General features: G+C 43.0%; 1 protein-coding gene across 1 annotated transcript; it reads right to left on the reverse strand.

Moving 5' to 3' along the window:
• Positions 1-826: 826 nt before the first annotated feature.
• On the reverse strand, positions 827-9050 carry LOC125404691 (cytochrome P450 2A9). Its single transcript, XM_048440785.3, has 9 exons — positions 8838-9050; positions 8406-8568; positions 6734-6883; positions 6358-6518; positions 4603-4779; positions 3030-3171; positions 2400-2587; positions 1731-1872; positions 827-1195 (listed from the first exon to the last, which is right to left on the reverse strand). The coding sequence occupies exons 1-9, from the start codon at positions 9012-9014 to the stop codon at positions 1014-1016; spliced, it is 1482 nt and encodes a 493-aa protein (XP_048296742.1). The 5' UTR covers positions 9015-9050; the 3' UTR covers positions 827-1013.
• Positions 9051-22881: the final 13831 nt, after the last annotated feature.

A 22881-nucleotide genomic window follows, 5' to 3' on the forward strand; every position in this document is an offset into this window, starting at 1 on the left:
ATTGAGGTGGGTATGAGAAAGCAAGGCTGTGGGACAGTGTGTGTTGGAGTTAGATCAGCTGCCCGCCAGGGCAGGAAGAAAGAAAGACACCAGACAGGACTGTTCAGAATGCACAATAATATCCCAGGCCCCTGTGGTTTCAGTTGAGGAAAGGGTGGCAATCAGAAACTTCCTAAATGAACCAGTTAGAGGACTCAGTGAGTAAAACCCCTTGCTGTCAGGACTAATGATGTGAGTTGAGAACTATGATCTACATGTAGGAAGGAGAGAACACGCTCCCACAACTTGTTCTTTGACCTTCATACGTGTGCCGTGGCATGCCCTACCCGCTACACACATAAGTAAATGTAAATAAAATATCCCAAACAAGTGACTGATGTACAAAACAAAAAGGAAAAAGCCCAAGAACAAAGCAAAATACTCTCTAAACAGAACAACAAAAGTCCTGCCCAAATGACTGGATACAGATCTTCAAGAACAAGCTGGGCTCTACGGCCTGTGAGGATGCAATATAAACTGAGGGGTTTGTTGTTGTTTTGGAGCAATGTCTGACTGTATAATCCTGGCTGGCCTCCTAGAGATCTATTCTCTTCTTCCTCCTGGGTGCTGGAGTTCAAGTCCTGTGCCCTAAGCATAGCTAACCTGAGTCTTTTAAACCAGGGTTTAGACTCAAGTTCGTAAGTTACATCCTTGAAACCTGGAAACTGGGCTGGGAGACACATTAGTCTTCTTTGGTTTTAAGTCCCAAATAAGAGGATGATGGGACAACTTTGGCAGAGCTGACGAGGAACCCTTGCTCAGTAACTGACAGCTGTTATGACCACTGTCCACTGCATGGTATCTGTTTTATTACCAACATAATTTGAGTAGGTGCTTAAATTTTCTTCCTGCCATGTGGTCCCTTCTTAACTCCCAGTTTTCACCTTTTCCCTTTGCTTTGCCTTCACTCTGGCCTCACTCCAGACTCCCCCTCCCTCTGAGCATCCAAGGCTCCACTTTGGTTGAGCCTAGAATCAGATGGGCAGGAAGCTCATGGTGTAACTTGGTATGATCCTGGTAAATCCCAAAGGTTTGGGGGACTCATTGATGTCTTCGAGTTTCTTTGGGAACTTGAAACGGAAGTTCTGCAAGATGGTGGTGAAGAAGAGGAAGAGCTCCATCCTAGCCAAGCCATCCCCCAAACAGAAGCGCTTTCCTGAAGAGGAGAGAGAGGAGGAACACAGAGAACATTCATTGCTGCTTTGCCTTAGTCCATGTGCACAGCTGCATTCCCTTGGGGACAAAAGCCCAAGTGCTGAAGCCTGAGGGATCATCGCGAAAGATTCCTAAGTCCCTCTGAACCTCAGTTTCCCTATACACGAAGTGGGGTGACCCATTCTAGACTGGAGCAATGGGAAGTCAAGATGCTTCCTCTACCAGTTTTGCTCTCAAATATGGATGCTGTGCTGTTGTCTCCTTTCTAAGAGACTGAAGAATTCTCATGGCTTGGGAAAGATGGCAGACTTAATAGGAGCTTTGTTTTTTCCCCATCTCTGAAAGGAGTTCAATTGACCCTTTGGCCTGTGCCCAGATTCTCAGTGCATTAGAGGTACGGGGTTGCACCTGGTTGACTGGAAGTTAGATTCCAACAGGAACTTGAAGCAGGAAAAGGATGCTAGGATGCATCCCAGAGATGGGATGAGCCACCCTGTTGATGTGAGCAGTGGTCCAGCAAGCCCGTGTTTTCTTACCTATGGAAAAAGGCACGAAAGCAGCATTCTTCTTCAACTGTCCCCTGTTGTCTAGGAAGTTCTGGGGGTTGAAATCTTTGGGGTTAGGGAAGAACTTTGGGTCTGTCAGCAGAGAACCTAGTATAGGGAATACTTCGGTGTCCTGGAAGAGAGAAGAAAAGAGATTTGAGAAAGTGGGTTGGTGGAGAAAATACCTCACAGAGGTGCTAGGGTCCCAGGTGGAGAGAACTGGATGGCACATATTTGGGGGTCTCTGAGGGAGGGGCATTAGGGAATATGAGTTTAGAGAGGATGTGATGTGTGCAGCCTGTGGTAGGAGATTTGAGCTCAAGGGAGTGCATGTTCTGAGACTGGCTGTTGGAGGAACACAAGGCCTTTACCTTCAGCACAGGAGTAGAGGGGTTGGTGACTATCAAGGCAGAAAAGTGGTTAGAAATCAGGTTGCTTCCCTGAGACAAGAAGTTGGGGGCATGGGGATGAATCTCCTGAAGTACTAAGTCAAGATGAGGTGACAGCAATTTAATCAGAGGATCCTGGGGTGGCTGATGTGGTAGCTGGGGGATTCTTTGATTGGAGGATTGGAGTGAGGTTAGATAGCTGTAGATAAAAAGGGGCATCAAGGCACCAGGAAGAGCACTGGAGACCTCTCCTGGGTGAGTGTGGCTTTACCTTGGGTAGGAAGAAGCCACGGAATGTGGTGTTCTTGATTGTCTTTCGAGGAATGCCCAAAGGAGCAAAGTTGGCAAATCTTTGGATCTCATTGATCACAGCCTCAGTGTAGGGCATCTTCATGTGGTCCTCAAACTGGGGCTGTCGGTTCCTGCCAATCACCTGTTCAATCTCCTCATGAACCTTGGCTAGAGGACAAGATGGGTTGTATTTAAGAGTCTAGGGAACACAGAGCAAGTGCCATAATTCAAACATGTAAAACAGTTTGTATTACATGAATCTGTAAATAACATGCATATAGACCATTCGAAATACATCTTCACACATAAATGCTGGTCAGTGCCATTTGATCCTTCCCATGATAGAATCATGAGGGGATAGCAGGGAGGAGAGCTTGCATGGACCAGAGTTCAGGAGTCTTGCAGGCATTGGGAAATTGATTTGGAAATGTCTAATATTTTAACAGCTAATGAAAGCCCTGTTCGAGCATTTTATATTCCCTTGGCTCTGCATAGCAAGGCATGCCTGAGCATTCAGGGACTGGGTAGAGGTGAGGGGCATTGTGGTCAGCTCAGAAAGGAGGTTGGAGCATCTGTGGTTCTCATTTCCGTGCTCCAGAGCCGGCCTCACCCTCCACATCTGGATGCTTCATGAGCAACAGGAAGCCATAGCGCAGAGTGGAGCTGACTGTCTCAGAACCAGCAAAGAAGAGGTTCAGTGATGTCATCACCAGGTTCATCATGTGGAACTCTGAATTGGGGTTCTTCTTTTCCTGCAGAGAGAGAGAGAGAGAGAAAGAGAGAGAGAGAGAGAGAGAGAGAGAGAGAATCTATCCATCAGTTTACCATTCCTTTGGGAGACATTAGGGTTTTAATTGTCTAAAAATTTTCTAGTCATTCTTTTACAAATACTTTATCAATTCTTTGAGAATTTTCATTCATTGTATTGTGAGTATATTCAGACTTTCCCCCCAAATCCTCCCAGTTAGACCCCTTCCATACCAGTGAACCTTGAGTCCTCATTTTTTCAGACATGATTCGAAATGTATTTTTAACATATTTCCATTATCTCCTCTTTTCTCCATTCTCCTCCCATCAAACCCCTTATTGTTCCTAAGTCCCCTCCAATTGTCACAAATCTTTTTGCGGTCACTGCTTATGAATAGGGTTAGCTGCATGCGTATGGGTGAGGGGTGCTTTATTTGAGCCAGGGCAAGTTACCAGCAGCTGCATGACTAAGCAGTATGATTTCACCTTCCCTCAACGGCCAGCAATTGCAGATTAAGTTCCTCAAGGTGGAACCACTGAAGCTCCATGGGCACCACTTCTGGAGTTGTCTTTGGATCCAGCTCTCAAAGGTGGGAAAGGTATCCCCTAGGTCATGTGTGGAGTCATGGATCTGCGTGAGAATTTGCTCCTCTCTCTAGCCTACTGTCTGTCCTTTAATGGCCATTCTATTATTATTCTCCATGGTTATAACACATATCAAGGGAGGGGTAGGGACTGTGAGAAAGAGTTCCACTCCACAGAGGCCATGATGGAGTGTATCACTGGAGACAGATGAGACACAGACCCAGACTTCAAATGTCAATCTCTCCTCTTTCCTCAAACAACCCATAGAAGAGTCCCTAACCAGACTCTTGACCTTCACACTCTACTGAATTCCATGTCATTTTTTTTTGTCCTGTCTGTGAAACTCTCTGATGTCATATAAAAAAAAACCAGGTTTCCTGGGCCACTCATGTACATTTAAGAATCAAGATATGAAATGATAAGATCATGATGGCTCAGAGCAAAAGCCTTAGACGTGAAGAGGCAAGGGATTGTGTTAGGGATACATTTGTGGTATGATGTCAGGTTGGTTGGCCACTTAGAGACTCTGGGCACAGTTTCCTCATTTGTTAAATGTAGGCTCTATAGAGTCTTTTTCAGTAGCTTCATGGGATGCTAAGCACGTAAATAGCAGGATGTACTGAAAACTGTGTCTTGCAGGGGGCATTGCCGGAAAATGGGCTAGCATGCTAATTTGCTTGCTGGTTCCCTGTCTTGGATATGGTTCAACAGATGGAAGAGGAATGTTTAACTATAAATGGGATTGTGAGCAGCATCTTGGGGGCTTAACGGGCCTCAGTTCTTCCTTCCTTTTTAGAGTGGTTTTCAGTTGCCTGGTGTTGGACCTCCCATCCCACAGATGCTGGAATCACCTCTTCAATGTGGATGAGAAAAGAGTCAATGAAGTTCCGTGGGGAGTTGAGGTCCAGGGTACTCTGGTTCTGCTTCACTTTCCTGATCATGAAGTCTTCCAGTTCCTGTGTATTCTTGATGATCTGTTGCTGTGGTCCAGGCAGGTACTTCATCACTGAATGGAACATGTCATAGAGCTGAGTGTGGGAGAGAAAGAATGGGAGAGAGAGCTGTTAGTGGCAATGCCCAATGGGAAAGGAACTTGTCTCAGGCAGTGTTTCTTGGCTCAAGGCATTTGGTACTAATGTGTTTATAGGAGGCTAGATTGCACACACAACAATTCTACTTTATTTTAAAAAGAACTATTTGTATTCATTTTGCTATTTTTTACTTTTAATTTTGCACATATGTGTGAGTAGAGGTATCCAAAGTCAGATCCCCTAGAGCTGAGATCCCCTAGAGTTGGAGTTACATGTGTGTGGTAGTTTGAATTCAATTGGCCCCCATAATCCCATAATCATCTCATAGGGGGTGGTACTCTTTAGAGGTGTGGCTTTGTTGAAGTGAGTACGGCCTCACTGAAGGAAATGTGTCACTGTGGGGGCAGGCTTTGAGGTTTCCTGTACTCAGAATAGCACCCAATACATCATCTGACTTCCTGTTGTCTGCAAGATGTAAGTCATTAGGCTATTTCTCTAGCACCATGCCTGCCTACATGCCACCTTGCTCCCCGCCATGATGGACTGAATCTCTGAACCGTAAGTGAGCCCCCTCAATGAAATGTTTTCTTTATAACAGTTGCTGTGGTCATGGTGTCTCCTCACAGCAATAATAAACCCTAACTAAGACAAGGTGGTTGTCAGTCGCCCAGCATGGATGCTGGGAACTGACCGCAGGTCCTCTAGGAGTTGAGCAGTGCTTGCTCCTAACCACTGAGCTGTCGCTGTAGCCCCACAGACAGCAGTTTCAGAGGTCCAACAGTTTACATGAGGTGGATCAAAGGGGCCCGCTAGTAGACATTCAGCTGTTAAAGTGATTTCGGGTCAGAGCATTGCTCCAGGCTTCCAGCATTCAGCCCCCGAGTGCAATGGGGGAACCTAGACGTTTAGGCATTCAGGCGGGCTGTTTAGCTGTGTAGATAGTTGTCTGAGATTAGCATCTATTTTCTAGATAGTCAGGTCTTCAGCCTGGGAAAGGCGTGGGGCACACCTGTCAGATTTTTTTTTTTTTGATGTGGCCTGTATGGGACTGGAAGACACTCATTTGGGTGTTTGGGAAAACAGCTATCCAGAGAGTTGTGCTTAGGTGTCTTCTTTGAGTTACTCATTTCTGAATTTATGTGGGACAAGCAGTTGTCTCTTGCCCCGGTTGTCCCAGTGGGATATTTGGGACAGTGGTGTAGGGGCCAAATAATTTTACTAGCTTTACTTTGGCAGATGAAGGAGGGACCTAAGGAAGCTATGTGTCTCCCCTGGGAGGGGATTTGGATGTTCAGAAGGACCACACAGAGGATTTGTTAGAGATTAAGGAAAGCTGGGGAAACCCTCCCAGGTTGTTGTCAGGGAAACTTCTGAGATATCTAGGTGTCCTTAGATTCTGTATAGCAGATAGCTCCCATGGGCTCTGAAGTAAAGGTCAGTTGTCTGAGGCTAAGGGCTGTTCTTGGGGGCAGCATATGTTTGTGGGGATGAGAATTGGGATGGTCCATGCCCTGTGTGGGGACAGATGCTGTGGGACACTAGAAAGGTGAGAGGGAGGGAGAGCTGGTTGCTTACCTGCCCCACGGGGGAAGCTGCAAACCTGTTTATCTGCCCCATCATGCGCAGCAGCGACAGGAACTCTTGGTCCTCATAGTCAAAGCGGTCCCCAAAGACGATGGAGTTAATGACGTTGGAGACTGATTTGCTCAGGTAGTAGGTAGGGTCAATGGGCTTTCCTGAGAGGCATGGCATGGTTGGGAAGACATAGGGATTACGAGGGAGACAAGAGTCAAGCAGATGATGTGGGCATTGGCACGAGGGACCACACTCTCGGCATCACAATCCAGGGGCCAATTTCTAGATGTTCTTCCCTACCCTTCTTTTCCACAACCCACAGGCTGTTGGGATCTGTTTCCTCTCTTGCCCAAATACCTAAGGGTCTCTTGCTTACCACCGGTGCCCTGTAACATCTTGACCAAATAGGCTGCCTCCTCCTGAATACGCTCCTCCACACCACGTTTGCCCACACCAAAATCTCTCAGCGTAGTGATGGTGAAGCGCCTGAGTTGTTTGGCTCGTTCCCCGCTACTGAACGACACACCTGTAAAGTGAGAACATGGAGGCGGGGAAGATGAAGAGTAATGCTGGGGAAGGCCAAGTCCCACACTGGAGAGGGGTCCCAAGAGCAAAGGAAGGAGACAGAGATGGATAGAGACGGAGAGGACACAGGAATTACAAACACAGTCCCTGTATCATGAACACCCAACTGAATAAGAAAGTTGGAACAATTCAGTCAGACAAAGAGAAACAGCAGCAACCAGGCAAAAGCAGAGACTCAGAGGACGGGGAGACTTCATAGCTGGACCAGCTCCATCATGCTCCAAGATACTGATTAGTTGTTCTGGGTCTCAGAAATGGCGAAAACACCAAGAATCCCATGGCCAGACAGCATTTGCTGAAATCTCCAGTAAAGCAAGGACTGGGTACACACAAACATGCCCTTGTCCCTGGCTCTGCTTTTGTTTATGTGGCCTGGGCTGTGTTCACTTCTGTATTTTGACACTAGATAGGCATTTGTCTCTCTCTCAGTTCTTCAAGGAAACAAACACCTCCTGTTTGTTAGACAGTCACCGCAGAGTTAATGGTATAAAGATGGGTGTGCTTTGTGCTTTCTTTGTATTTTGCCTTTTCTTGCCTATAATAAACGTTTTGCTGCTCAAGGCCAGTGTGAAGTTTTTCAGCCTTGGCCAACACTTCCTGGACTATAACATTCCGTGAGAGTTAGACTCATCCTTGAGAAAACATCTGAAGTACGTAAAACAGCATTTAAAACTGCAGGCAGCCGCTCAGCACTTCGATGGGTCATTGGAAACAATGTTTGTGAATGATTCCCAGTTGGTCTAGAAACATAAGCACTGGGAGATAAGAAAAGCAGAGGGAGGCAGTTGTGCACAGGTTTCCAGGAAAGGAAATTGGTCATTCTCAAATCAGAGGAAGAAAAGGACGGGAAGAGAAAGAGTTATGAAGGAATACGGAAGGTGAAGGCAGCAAAATGGAAAAACATCAGTGTCTAGAGAGAAGGCTCAGTAGATAAAGACACTTATGGTTTAGCAGGGGACCCAGGTTCCTGTCCAGGCATTAACACAGCAGCTCTCAAGCTGCTGAGACCCCCACTCTATGAAGAGTGATGACCTCTCTGGTTTTCTCCACTGGCACCAGGGGCACACATGGTGCATGTACATCCACACAAGCAAACACACATACACAGAAAAATTAAGTAAATAATTCTAAAATGTTTTAAGAAGATAAAAATATCAGGTAAATTATGGGGGAGGTGCAACTAAATCTAGGAGAATGTCCAAAGGTTCTTAAAGATAGATGCACCAAAGGCAGACATTTAGCGAGGGAGAAGAGGCAGATGGGGGAGAGAGCAGCCGGGAGCAATGGTCACAGATTAGACAGGACAGGGAAGGACACGGTGAGAGGCGACGTTCAACACGGATATGGAGAGAAGAGCAGAGGACCCACAACCTTGAAAGGGGCGATGAGTTACAGGGACAAGCCACTTAAATGAGGCCAACAAGTGTCCCTAGCCGTGTTTCCCAGTGTGGCATTCCCCTCACCATAGCCTTTGAAGAGCGTATTGTAAGTGTTTTGTTCGCCTCGTCCACTGAATTCCTCGGCCTGGTCCACCAAAGCCTCCTTGACTGCATCGTATCCATAGAGCACCACAACCGGGCGAGGTCCAAGGTGGATGGTGAATACGGGACCATAGCGCTTACTGAGCTGATGTGGAGTAGATGGCAGCTGTTAGGTGAGTTGCTCACCTAACTGGACCAGTGCACAAAGGTTAAATACTGTGATGTCGTCCTACTCGGAATCAACAATCAAACGATTGAAAAGAAACCAAAGACCTGGAAGAGCTCCAAGCCTTCCCAATCCCCCCATCATAGGACTGTGCCTCAACCTATGAATCATCTGCCACAAAAAAATCATGTAAAATCCCACAGACTCCCATACTCCCACGTCCCATCCCTCCCCTCATCGGGTGGTACCTCTGTGATGGAGCTGTATACGTCTTTTCTATTCAGCTGCAGGTAGTTCCCAATGTAAGGCAAAGGAGTGGGTCCTGGAGGGAGTTTCCCCCTGACTTTCTGCTTCCAGACAGACGCCAAGACCATGACACTCAGGCAGGCCAGTATGGCCATTAAGAACAGCCCCGAGTCCAGCATGATGGCCAGTGAGGATGGCAGGCTGGTGGCCAAGGCTGAGACGGTCTGCCTTTATACTCCCAGAGTAGAGGAGGACCTTTGTCCCTTTTTATGTAGTCCAGTCTTTTTATCTCATGACCTTATCTCCTAACAGTGACCGGTCTGTGTTGCAACACCCGCAACAAGGAATGAGGAGGGAGACCTCTGATTATCAGGCTTGATTCAAAACACTAAAGAGGAATTATCTGGGGTCTCTCTCTCTCTCTCTCTCTCTCTCTCTCTCTCTCTCTCTCTCTCTCTCTCTCTCTCTCTGTCCAGGTGATCGAATCAAGAACTAAAAACCTATATTTATATGGCTGAGCACTTGAAAAAGACCTCATAAATGTGAATGCTGTGCTTTATGATAGAATTCAAATTTTTGGATTTCACTGGAATGATACAGGAAGCCTGGCTGCAGATACTGAATCTTAAAAAAAGATTTGTTTTATTTTAGTTCTTTTAAGATGATATCTTGTTAAAATTTTATGTATCTGAATGTTTTTCCTTGCCTGTGTGCCTGTTCAACTCATGCACACAGTGTCCAGGGATGTCAGAAGATATAATGGATTCCTTGGAAATGGAGTTCTACCTGGTTGTGAGTCACTATGTAGGTCCTGGGAATAAAAACAGGGTCTCCTTCAAGAGCGACAAGTGCTTTTAACACCCGAGTCATCTCTAGAATCCCAGATATTTAAACTTTTTTATTAGGAGGGAGATATTACTAAGGACTCAGGAAGGATCCCAAAGCTGTGGATTGGATGGTCCCTTGACAAGTAGGAGCTGTGGACGTGGTCTTCCTGGTAGAAGTGGATGAAGGAGACTGGACTGAGCACCTGGGCCCAGATATTGAATTTGGCATTGGCCCTGTGCTATGTCTTCATGCTCAGTTCCTAAAGAAGCCTAAACTTGAGGCTGGATGAACAACCTTCCCTTTCTATGTATGACTTGGAGAAGGGTAGAAAACCACAGCTATATTTCAGTGGCTCTTTTCACAAAACAGAGGAGAATAACTTAGAATTCCCGCTGATGGAATGTGTGTTTGGTCGTTTGTGCCTTAGTGGCAGCTGGGTTCTTTCAACGTTATCCCCACCACGGTCACTTCATTGTCTGACCCTGCTGTTGTGGGATATTTGCATACTGTGTGAAGGTGTATTTTCTGTGATTGGTGTAATAAAAAGCTAACTGGCCAATAGCTGGGCAGAAGTATAGGCGGGATTTCCTGGGAGAGAAAGGAAGAGAAGGATTCTAGGCATGTGGGAACACTAGGAGACACACACACAGAGGTGTAAGATGAAAGAAAGGTAAAAAGTCAAATGATAAAATGTAGACTAATAAAAGTGTGTTATTTTAAAGTATAAGAGCTAGTGGGGCAATCCTAAGTTAAGAATGAGTTTTCATAGTAAATAAGAAGCTTCTGTGTTGTCATTTCTTTGGTGGCCCAAAGAAAAACCCGACTACACCCTGCCTTCCCTAGGGGCTACACGAGGACCAAGGTTAGCAACAGATGACTGTTTAGAAGTGGGCAGAGAGATTACATGGGCAATTTTGATATCTCATGAATTCAGGAAATCAGGGGCATAGATTGGCATTGAGATTTCCTCCAGGCAGGCATTGTGGTAGGAAAATAATTGGCATTGAATGAATAAAAATTATCTTTCTAAGGACTCCAATACTGTGCAAGGCGGCCACTGTAGTTGTATTCATAAAAGTGGAAGGAAGGCTTGACGTGGAGCCTGAGGGTGGTCCTAGCTGGTTGGTATACTAGCATTAGGTAGGTGCTAAGATGATTAGATTCACCTTCATCTCAGCCAGGACTCTATGTCGGGAAACATTTGATAGTTGGACTATCTAGGGCTGTAGCAGCCTCAGGACATTCATGAGGTCAATATCCCTCTGAGGACTGGTCTCTTGTTCTAAGTATTCTAGACTGTTTGACTCTCAAATTATGGAAGGAGGTGTGGTGATTTGGAACCAAATGGCCACCAAAGGGAGCGTCACTATTAGGAGATGTGGTTTTGTTGGAGTAGGTTTGGTCTTGTTGGAGAGAGTGTGTCACTGTGGAGGTGGGCATTGAAGTCGCATATAGGCTCAAGCCACACCCGGTGAGATAGTTCATTTCCTGTTGCCTACATATCAAGATGTAGAACTCTCAGCCCCTCCTCTAGCACCATGTCTGCCAGCACACTGCCATGTCCTATCATGATGGTGATGGACTTAACATCTGACCTATAATTTACCCTATTAAATGTATTCCTTTATAAGAGTTGTCATGGTCATGGTGTCTCTTCACAGTAATAGAAACCCTAACTAAGACAGGACAAAAAACTCAATAGAAGATATGAATATACTTATTGATTTTGGAGAGGGAGGTTTGGGGAGGAGATTTAGCACTGTCTTAGTACAGTTAACCCCTCTCATGCCAATCATGTACCTGGTCCTGGACTGATCTCCGCACCCAGATTATTGCCATTTCCTCTTTTATAATGACTTTAAGGAAGACAATATTGGAAAATTTGTCAATGAAAGTGACACCTACAAGAGATTCTGAGTGTCCAGACAAACTCTGGTAAGACACCAAGGAAATGCTATGATTTTCACAGTGGAAGATGCATGTGTGGAGAGAGGAGTTCTATGTGTTTGGGCCTTACAGAGAGTCAGATATGCTTCCTTAGGTATCACTTGAGCTTTTGAGAGATGTGGAACTTGCTAAGGATGAATAGTATTATCCCAGGTCAATACTATTCTTCCTGGCAGGAGAGAATTTCCCACTGATGCCAATTTTTAAGCTGCATATTGTTGGAGCAGAGCTGCTCGTTGGTCCACCACCCAGAACCGAAATAATAACACAGAAACTGTATTAAGAAAATCACTGCCTGATCCATTAGCTCTAGCTTCTTATTGGCTAACTCTTACATCTTAATTTAACACATTTCTTTTAATCTATATATCACTATGAGGTCGTAGCTTACCAGCAAAGTTTCAGCAGGTATATCTCCAGTGGCAGATCCATGGCATCCACCTGACTTTGTCCTTCTTTCTCCCAGCATTCAGTCCAGTCCTCCCTGCCTACCTAACTTCTGCCCTATCATCAGGCCAAGGTAGTTTCTTTATTCATGAATGGTAATCACAGCACACAGAAGGGACTTCCACATCAGCATGAAAATTCATTTTGTATATGTACTTTACTTTCTTTTGCAGCTTGTGATACTTGTACTGGCTAGTTTTATGTTAATTTGACATCAACTAGAGTCATCAGAGGAGAAGGAGCCTCAGTTGAGGAAATTTCTCCATATTATCAGGCTGTTTGCAAGCCTGTAGGGTGTTTTCTTAATTAGTGATTGATGGGGGAGGGCCCAGTCCTTTGTAGGTGGGGCCATCCCTGAGCTGGTGGCCCTGGGTTCTATAAGAAAGCAGGCTGAGCAAGCCATGAGGAGCAAGCTGGTAAGCAGCACCTTCTATGGCCTCTGCATAGGTTCCTGCCCTTGACTTCCTTTGATGATGAACTGTGATATGGAAGCATAAGATAACTAAACTCTTTCCTCCCCAGGTTGCTTTTGGCCATGGTGTTTTATCACAGTAGTAGAAACCCTAACTAAGACAATATTCTTTTTATTAATTTTGTATAATACACTTAATCATATTCACTCTGCCTTCTCCTAGCTCTACTGCTCCATACCCATGCACTCTTTTATTAATTTTTATTTTTGAAATTAAAATATAATTAGATAATTTTATTCTCTTCCCTTTTCTTTCCCCATCCTTCCCATATACAACAATTGCTCTTTCTCATATTTATGGATCCCATTATTTTAGTTGTTGATGTGTGTGTTTGTTCTTAAGAAATATGAGTATATTTCTAAATATATAAATTCAACCTGCTTAGTCCATATAATGTTACTTTTATGTCTGCGATTTCAGGGCTAATAATTTGGTGTTGGACAATCAGTTTGTGGACCCCTCCCTGTGAAGACTATTTCTCCTGCTCTCAGCATTCCTTACTTGCCTGTAGCTCTTTTTCTAGGCATGACAATGGAAAGCAAAAAGAGAAGAAAGATTAAGTAAAAGAAAAGAAAGAATTCAGAGATTGGGAGAATGGGAGAGAAGAGAGTACTTACTTTATCTCTTACTTAAGAGATAAAAATATCTGATTGTTCAGCAGTGAAAAATGCACAAATGAAACTAGATAATGGAAGAAAGCGAAGGGAAAAAACCAGATACGGTAAAAAATTTAAAAACAAAAGAATGCAAAAACACAGCTAAAATAATAGAAAGAAAAAGAGAAAATATGAGGATAAAAAGGAAAAAAAGAAATATAGAGACTTCCAGTTAACATGGTGGGTTAGAGAATTACATGTATCAGTGAAATAGCTTTAAAAATATGATATGAAACAGTGGGAAATATACAATTAAGCCACTATTTCCAAATAAACCATACCATTTATGCCATGTGGGGTGAACTGTGCCATTGGATAAGTGCTTTTGTGAGTGAGCACTGTAAGCTCTGGGGAGAGATGAGCTGAAGAAATGCAACCAGAGGATGATGCGGTACGACATGTGTGGAGAGTGTGTAGAGCTGAGACAGCCGTGGAGAGAGAAGTAGAACTCTGCTGTGAAAACTTGAACCTGAGACCAGGAGCTATTCATCCTAGAAGATGACTCACCCTTCTCCACCATTGCCTGATTAAGTCACAATGGCTTGTGGGAAATGAGGCCTGAAACAGAGAATGGAATCTTGATGGTGCAAAAAAGGTCAACTGAAGCAGAAAAGCCTTCCACAAGCCCTCAGAGCACCAACCACAGAAACGCTCACGGTGGATAGGAAGACTGATCCCAACCCCAGAGACCAGGCTGTAACTTGCAGGAAGGGAGCTGTAATGAGTTTTTCCCTATCCCACCAGCCAGTTCCAAAATAATGACATGGAGACTTTTTATCAATCATGAAAGCATGGCTTTAGCTTAGGTTTGTTTCTAATTAGCTCCTATGATTTAAATTAACGCATTCTGTTAATCTATGTTCTGCCACATTGTTTGTGGCTTTTACCTCTCCTTCTGCATGTCTGTTTCCTCTGTGTCTGGATGGCAACCCTGCCTTTCTCCTTTCCAGAACTCTCTCTGTCCAAAAGTCCCACCTAAACTTCCTGCCTAGCTATTAGCCATTTAGGTTTTTTTTTATTAAACCAATCACAGTCACATATCTTTACAGAGTGTAATCAAATATTCCAAAATATTTTCTCCCTTTTGTCTAAATAAAAAAGAAAGGGTTTTAACTCTAACAGTAAAACTATATACAATAAGAACAATTATCAAGTAATTCTTAACTCTAGCATAGTAAAACTATATACAACAAGAACAATTATCAGGTAAGAATTACTTTTACAATATCCAGTCCATTTGTATTTGGTAAATTTGGAGAAATTAGTCTATTATCTATCTTACCTTGATGAGTTCAAAGTTTTATATCTAACTTTTATCGTAATTTTATTTTTATCGTATATCTAATTTTTATCATAGCTTGTATTACCAATGCAAAACTATCTCTTGGGACCTCAAAACATTTTTTTAGATAAGCAATTTAAGCTTTTATGTCTCTCAACCTTATATACTTTATGCCTCTCTTGTAAGTCCTTTTTTTCTGAATTTGATAACAAAAAGACTGTAACTATAACTATCTCATCTTTAACTCCATCAGAGACTCAAGGAGGATGTAACATTACCTGAGTAAACAGGAAGTCCAGAACAATCAACTTCTAAACCAAGAGAAATTACAGAAACATCTGGCTGCCTTGACAGTCACCCAAGTTTCCTTAGAACACCAGGGCTTTCCATTCTTGGCCTACATGCTTAGATTATCTGACAGACTTTTCAGTAAAGTAGGAAGTTTGAAGGACTGTCCTACCTTGTCTTGTCAAAATTTGGCACTTGCTTTCTTCTGTGTTCTGCTTATCCAGTTTAGATAGCATACTGTCAGCAGTTGAGGCAAAGGCAGTTTGCCCAGTGGCTAACTTTGTCACAATAAAAGCAAACTCCTTATGGAGGTTCTTTGATGCCTGTCATCCTCTTTTGAAGTATATTGGTGCTACTAGTAGCAGACATGTCTCACTATCATGAAAAACCTTATGTTCTTAAAACATTTCAAATCCATATTTTGTAGGTCATTGACATGTTTGAAGATCACCTATTTATCCAAAATATATCTCTGTATGACCTTGAAAACATACCTAACATGATTACAAGTTTGATTGTTATAGATGAAGTAACACTTAGGACCAAGCACTCCATAGACACTATTTTCTGCACTTTGGTTGATTGTGAGCCTGTCTCTATTAACTGCTACTCATAGCCAGTCATAGCTGGAGTTAGGTGAGTAGTGGATATTATAAATACAGTGTATACTTGTATTAAATTGTCAAAGCATAATTAATATACATTAAAAGAAGAAAAAGGTCTTCCCACAAAGAAAAACAAAACACTGGGACCAGATGACTCATTGTTGAATTATACCAAGCATTGGATGAAGTCTTGACACCAATACTTCTCAAACTGTCTCATAAGCTGGAAGGAGAACAAATGCTACCAAATTATTCTACAAAGCCAGTATTACAAAGCCAGATACTAAACTTGGACAAAGATACAATAAAAAGGAAACTGTAGACTAGCTGTCTTAATAAAAACAGGTGTGAAAAGCTCACAAAATACTTAAAATGCAATTCAAGACCCATGAACATGGTCATTCATCACAACCACTTGGCTTCATCCTAGGCAAAGTGTTGGGTCCTGGAGGTAGCCTCTCTCTGCACTGTTGCTGCCAGACAGGAATCAAGATTATGATACTCAGGCAGGGCTGTACACCACCAGGAGCAGTCCAAGTCTAGCATGGTGACAAGTGAGGATGTCAGGATGGTGGCAATGGCTAAGATGATTTTCTTCTGAGTGACAGAAAGGGGCAGCACAAGTCTTTGGTGATGGTTGCTGTGACTACCAATCAGGCTGATATCACCATCATTAGGTTTTTCCTACAAAGCTCCATGTTTGGGTAAAACTGCAGGGAGGGAGATTTTTAAGTCATGTCAATTTATCACCTCTTTGTGGGGCTGTTGAATCTTTCTTTTCCATGGATCCACTTTCAGACCCAGAATCTTGCATTCAGGTAAGAGGGCTAAATGAAAAGTCTTATGCACTGCCTGCAAAAGACTGTCTTAGAGGCATCTGTGGAGGTATCTGATAGCCATTGGAGACTTCACCCGGGACAATTGACAGTTCAGGTGTAACTTTTCAGTTTTCAAGATTGTGTCCTGGTTTTAAGGGGATGTTATGTTCTGTTGACAAGAGCATAGGAGTCGGGGAGAGATATAAGAGAGACTCAGACCACCTCTGAGGATACTCCTGGGGGGGGGTCATGGTTCATACTAAGAGAGAAGGAATGTGTTGTGGGATAATGCTCTTGCACACTGTAAAGATTTGTCACTTGTATTGGTTTAATAAAGTGCTGATTGACCAGTAGCCAGGCAGGAAGTGTTAGGGTCTGAGAGAAGCCCCAATGAAAGATTAATAGCCACATATACAGTAACAAGAGTGCTTTATTAATTTCAATATTAGGAGTTGCCATGCGCAACTATCAGGTTGCAGGCTCCTTTTAAGCAAAGTTAGGGGAATTCCAGGGAGTAGGGATTAATCTGGGACTGATTGGTAGGGAAAATATTAGTTTAGGGTCTGATTGGTGGGAGGTTCTAGTGGTTGGGGACCTTCCAGCAGCAGGGTAGGGAAAGCTATCTTTATCAAGAGACTGGGGGGCACCTGCTGAGTCTACAGGGGCTTTGGGGGCCTGATAAACCAATAGAAGGGGTCATAGGGTGCCTTCTGAGCTAGCAAAAGTCTGTGGAGCGACTGCTGATTGGTTGTTCCTGAGTTGTGTTCTTTTTCTGAGGACTGTCTGTTTAGCTCTGTCCCATTTTAGTAAACTGACACTAAGGCCTGGTCTCTGTCAGGCTACTAGGAAATCTTGTTTTGGCTCTGGACTGCCTGCTCCTCCCCAGCCCTCTTATAAGTATAGGTAGGTTGACCAGACTAAGAATTCTTGGAAGAGGAAAGGCACCAGAGATGCAGTGACCAGCTAGGCACAGAGGAAGCAAGATGAGAATGCCTTACTGAGAAAGGGTACCAAGCCATGTGACTAAACATAGTTAAGAATTATGGGTTAATTTAAGTTGTAAGAGCTAGTTGGTAATAAGCCTGAAACAACAGGCCAAACAGCTTATAATTAACATAAGCCTCTGTGTGTTTCTTGGGAACTGAATTGTTGTGGAACCAGGTGGGACATATGGCACCCAATATTTGGCAAGATTTTCCACATAAAGCCTGAGAATGTTTTTTTAAAGGATTCTAGAAGACAAGAATAGAATCAAGTGCAGCTTCTTAATAACCATCTTTATTCCAGTAAGCTCTGTTTGCTAGAGGCAAGCAGAGACAGGACTCCTTTAAAAGAGGCTTCCTGACTCAGTGTTAGCAGCAATAACCTTGTAGCTCTTTTAAGAGGCCCTGCCACCAAACACTTAAATGGTATTTATGAGCAGCCATCAGCTTGCTTCTTGGTGGTGGCATGGACCTAGAAATTCTACAGAGTTGTGACAATAAACGTGGCTCCTGCTAGTACCTCCACCATGAAGCTAGACTCTTAGAAAGCTAAGGAATGGTGTGGAGCCAACTGCCAAAGTCACAACTTTAATCCTAGTCATTCCATTAAGCAGATTAAAGACTCATACAGTTAGAAAAAAATAGAGATATACAGTAAAGACAGATTCAGACAGAAAAGAACTAAACCTCTAAATAGTTTACAGTGTATTTAAAAATATACATAGTCTTGAGAAAGAAAAGAAGGATACAGAGAAAGTCTTTTAAAAAAGAAATAGAGCTGGGCATGGAGACACTCACCTTTAATCCCAGTACTTGGGAGTCAGAGGCAGGGGGATCTCTGTGAGTTTGAGGCCAGCCTAATCTACAGAGTGAGATCCAGGGCAGTCAAAGATATACAGAGAAACCCTGTCTCAAAAACCTAAAAAATAAAACTAAAATTAAAAGAAATAGAGAAAAAGTCACACAAAGATGGAAAATACACAGAGAATCTGAATGTTGTGTGTTATTGTGGTGTCTTTGAGTTGTTTGACTGCTGAGGAAGGAGCAGCAGCTTCTAAAAATCATTTGATTATAAATGTTGCTAGATTAATCCAATCTATATATTTTGAAGATGCCTTGACTTTAAAATTTAAGTCAAAAGATATGTTACTTTGGACAAAAGATTTTGCTTTTGTTTCCATAGGAAACAAGAGGCTCTGGACTCATTCTGGGTGAAGAAAAATTAGGTTTGATCAAGTAAGACCCCATGAAAAATCTAATGGGAATGAATGACCCAGATGATTCAATGTTTCAGAGCACCTCTGTTGTAGTTTTTCTGAGTTCTTCATCCAGAACAGCTTCAAGACTGCTGGCTGAGATGATCCAGACTCATAGAATATTCCAGTCAAAACTTGACCATAATCCTAATTTTTTCAGGATCCCTCAAAGATTACCAGTGTCCCCAATCAGCAGGAAGTATCTTAGAAAACTAAGACCACATTCCAAAAAATGGATTATGGATGTTTGTCTTTGTTTAGAGGGTTGGTTACAAGTTGTTATGGATAATGGTCAGGAAAAAAGTTAAGCAAAGAAATTAGATTCAGGGTTCTTGCTTTGAATAATAAAAAGGATATGCTATGATAGAATGCTCCTGTACACTGTAAAATTTTGCCACTCATATTGGTTTAATAAATGCTGACTGGGTAGTAGTCAGTCAGGAAGTATAGGTGGGGAAACCAGACTAGAAGAATTCTGGAAAAAGGGAAGGCAGAGATGCAGTCACAAGTCAAGTGCAGAAGAAGCAAAATGAGAATGCCTGACTGAGAAAAGGTACCAAGCCAAGTAGCTAAACATAGGTAAGAATTATGGGTTAATACAAGTTGTAAGAGCTAGTTAATAATAAACCTGAGCTAATATGCCAAACAGTTTATAGTTAATATCAGTCTCTGTGTGTTTCTTTGGGACTGAATTGCTGCTGGACTAGGCAGGACAGATTCTTCCTTTTACAGGGATGAGAGAAAGATAGATTCAGGCTACATGCAGAGAGGGGTAGACATACAAACTCTGAGCCACTCTCAGAGATATTCAGAATGAGACACCCAGTCAGTACAGGTCAGTCAGCTTGGTTCAGTAGAGTCATGGGGATATTGAGGAAGACATCATGGGAAAATTTTGAGAGTTGAAGATGTTTTAGTTGTATTCCAATTGCTGTGATAAAATACCAAAAATACTTTGGGAATGAAAAGGATTATTTGGCTTATATGTCACTCCAAAAATTTATTTTCAAGTAAGGTCTGAGCAGGAACCTGGAGGCAGAGACCATGGAGAAGCACTGCTCACTGGCTCGCCACTCATGGCTTGCATGCTCAGTCTGTTTTTGGATACAGTCCAGAACTACCTGTCATGGTTGGCACTGCCCTTATGGGTTGTCAGTCGTCAATCAAGAAAATGACCCACGGATTTGCTTATAGTCCAGTCTGATGGAGGCAGTGCCTCAGTTGAGATTTCATTCTTCCCATATGACTCTAGCTTATGTCAAATTGGAATAAGAAGGAGGCAGCATAGAAAAAAGGAGGGAGGAACAGAAAGAAAAAGCATAAGGAAAGTACAGAATCAGATGACATAAAGGAAAACCACCAAAGTTAGGAATTGGGGTTCCTGTAGCGGAATTTCAAGGGCTTCTGAGAAATGGCTAGGCACCAGAACAAAAGGGCATACAGGACTGGAGAGATAACTCAATAGTTAAGAGCACTGGCTGCTCTTTCAGAGGTCCCGAGTTCAATTCCCAGCACCTGTATGGCAGCTCACAGCTGCCTATGGGATCTAATGCCTTCTTCTGAGGTGCAGATGTATGTGCAAACAGAACATAGATAAAACACGTGAGATAAATAGATCTGGAAAGAAAAAGACATACAGTGGGAGACAACATGCACTCTAATATAGAAAGATGAGGAGAAAGCAGACACACACACACACACACACACACACACACACACACACGCACGCATGCACACCTAAAACAGGCCAGAGACAAGAAGTGAGGCAAGGAAGAAATCAACTGGCACATGGGAGATCACAGGACTCAGTGTTCTGCAACACTGTTATCATACAGGTCAGCCAAGAGTCAGTCAATGCTCTGGAATCCAAGGCCATCGTGTACCTGGTCACATGCCCCACAGGCTGTTGTTGTCCTCACCATAGCCTTGGCCGTTCCATCCCGGTCAATTCTCTCCTACAAATCCTCAGATAAAAAAGGCAGACTCCCACACCCATCTCATTTCATCCACCTTCTTGCTCAGTGGTACCTTTGTAAGGAAGCTGTATGGTTTCCCAGTGTCCAACTGCATCTAACTGACAATTGAAGGCAAAGAGGATCCTGGAGGCAACATTCCTCAGTACTCCTTCTGTTTCCAAATAGACATTAAAGATCAGGACTCTTGGTAGGCCCACATAGGTACCGAAAGAAGCCCTGACTACACTGTGGTGGCAGTGAGGGTGACAGGAAGACACTGACAGCTGAAACGTTTGCCTTTATATTCCCTGGGATGGAGGGATGGCCTTTGGTCCTAATCATGTAATTGCTTCACCACACCTTCCAGTTTCATTTCCTAATACACACTGTGACTACATTGCACAACTTGGAAGGAGGGGGAGTATTGTGGGTCACTCCAGAGGCACACAGACTCTAGTAGAAGGCCACAACATTGGGAGACAAAGTATCTGAGGACTTTAAATGTACTAGTTAGGAGATAAACTTCGATATTTAACATATTGATGGTATGGTTGATGGCTTGATATGGGATTCCCTTCTGTATATATGTTGCTTTTATTGGTTAATAAATAAAGAAACTGTTTGGGCCTATCACAGGGCAGCACAGAGCTAGGTGGGAAAACTAAACTGAATGCTGGGAGAAAGAAGGTACATGGCTTAAAAAAATAAAGTCTTTAAAGAGACAGAGTACAGACAGTCATAGATTAAAGGAGTAAAGAAAAATAAGCCACATAAAGATGGAATATACACAGAGAGTCTAGATTGTATATATTATTGTGTTTCCTTTGAATTTTTTAACTGTGAATGAGCTAAGTACAGAGAGACATTTCATTGTATGGGCTGCTAAGCTAAACCAACACATATACTTTAAAGGTATCTTGACTTCAATTTTGGTCTAAGGATATGTTGCTTTGGAAAAGAGGCTCTGCTTTTCTTTCTATAGAAGATGAGAACCTGTGAATTCCTTTCAGGCTAATGTTTGATCAAGCAAGACTCCCTGAAGCAATGGCCCAGATGGTCCAACATCTATGACAGCTTCAGGACTGCTGGCTGAGATGTACTTATCACATAGCATTCCCTATGAAAAATATGATTAACAGTGTCTCCAGTCAGCAGGAAGTAGTCTAGAGATCAATGACCAAATTCCCTAAACGATGATTATAGATGTTTGTTTACATTTAAAGGGGGATATTGTGGGGGTCACTCCATGCCATATGGTCAGCATCACCACCCACCTCCCACGAGTTCTATCTTGTCCTAGGGGTTGAAACACAGACGCACACACACAGACAGAGTTTTTGAGTCATCCTCAAGAAGAGAATGCTCATAATCTTAATAATTAAGATTATTCAGCTTAATCTGGGGTTAATATACTCTTTTGCCCCAGTAAAGAAAAATTCCTCCCACCCAGGGGGGGCTGGGGAAACTGGCGCCTGTGAGAGCTTCTCCACAGGCAGGTGGTCGAGGGTGCAATGCAGTGTCAGACAGGTAAGATGGGCCTTGGCGCCTGGGCTCTTCCAGGCAGGTTGAGAAATTACCATTTTCAAGTGATCTAGAGCCCTTAGGCTATTATACCAGGCTACAGTAGAGCAAGCATGGAACTTAGCAGGAAGCTTAGCTGGTTAGCGTAAACATTTCTTGCATCCTGTGCTTTGGCCTCGAGAAACAGGGAAGACAGGGCCTCACAGGATGTGATATATATAGATGAATACTTTACATTGGTATGGACTTTGGTTTATTTATACAAATTTAAGGTCAATTTTGTTATATGTATATTTCTGCTCTTGATTGCAGTACTGCATTTGTTAAGCTCATTTAAAAATGCAATGTATAATTAAGAAATATAGGTTAATAGATAGCCATCTATAATAGTCAAGCTTGTAGTTAGGTTTTATAGATGTGCAGAGATATATTTCAGATGGATAGATATTCTTCAAATTTTTCAAAGACTAAAAGAATATGAAATTTAAAATGTTTTAAAAACTTAGGACTTTTCATGACAATGAGACACATCCTGTTCCTGGCAGCACTCATCTACTTGAAGAGGATGGTGGGCATTAAGGAGGCTCCTTATGGAGTTGGTTAGCCATTTGGGCAAGAAACTGCTCTTGCCTGAACTGCTTGATAGTATCCTGTATGAACTGGACATGCAGGACTCACAAGAAAAATGACTGCTGAAGTTGCCTAAAGAAGGCAAGACAGTCCTTCAGAGTTCCTGCTTCATTAAAGGGTCTGTCAAACATTTTGCAGGACACAGAAGAAAATTACTGACAAACTACCAATATAGACGAAACTGTCTTTAAAATTTGCTGCTTCACGGAAAAGTTTGCGAAATATTATGGGCCTGTAGGCTGAAGATTGGATGCCCCAATGTTACAGAAGAACTTTTGGTAACTGTCCAGAAGGTGAGATGTCTCTGTCAATTCTGGAGTTTTGGAAGTTGCTTACAATGCACTTCTTGTTTACTTA

The sequence above is a fragment of the Myodes glareolus genome, chromosome 1 (assembly GCF_982192425.1).
Source record: "Myodes glareolus chromosome 1, mMyoGla1.1, whole genome shotgun sequence".
NCBI classification, from domain to species: domain Eukaryota; kingdom Metazoa; phylum Chordata; class Mammalia; order Rodentia; family Cricetidae; genus Myodes; species Myodes glareolus.

Excerpts from the sequence above, each read along its gene's own strand:
- LOC125404691 (XM_048440785.3), bottom strand. The coding sequence starts at position 9,014 with ATGCTGGACTCGGGGCTGTTCTTAATGGCCATACTGGCCTGCCTGAGT. Across the intron at positions 6,884-8,405 it reads TACGCTCTTCAAAGGCTATG|GTGTGTCGTTCAGTAGCGGG; the intron begins GTGAGGGGAATG and ends CTCACTTTACAG. Across the intron at positions 1,196-1,730 it reads TTTCGTGCCTTTTTCCATAG|GAAAGCGCTTCTGTTTGGGG; the intron begins GTAAGAAAACAC and ends TCTCCTCTTCAG.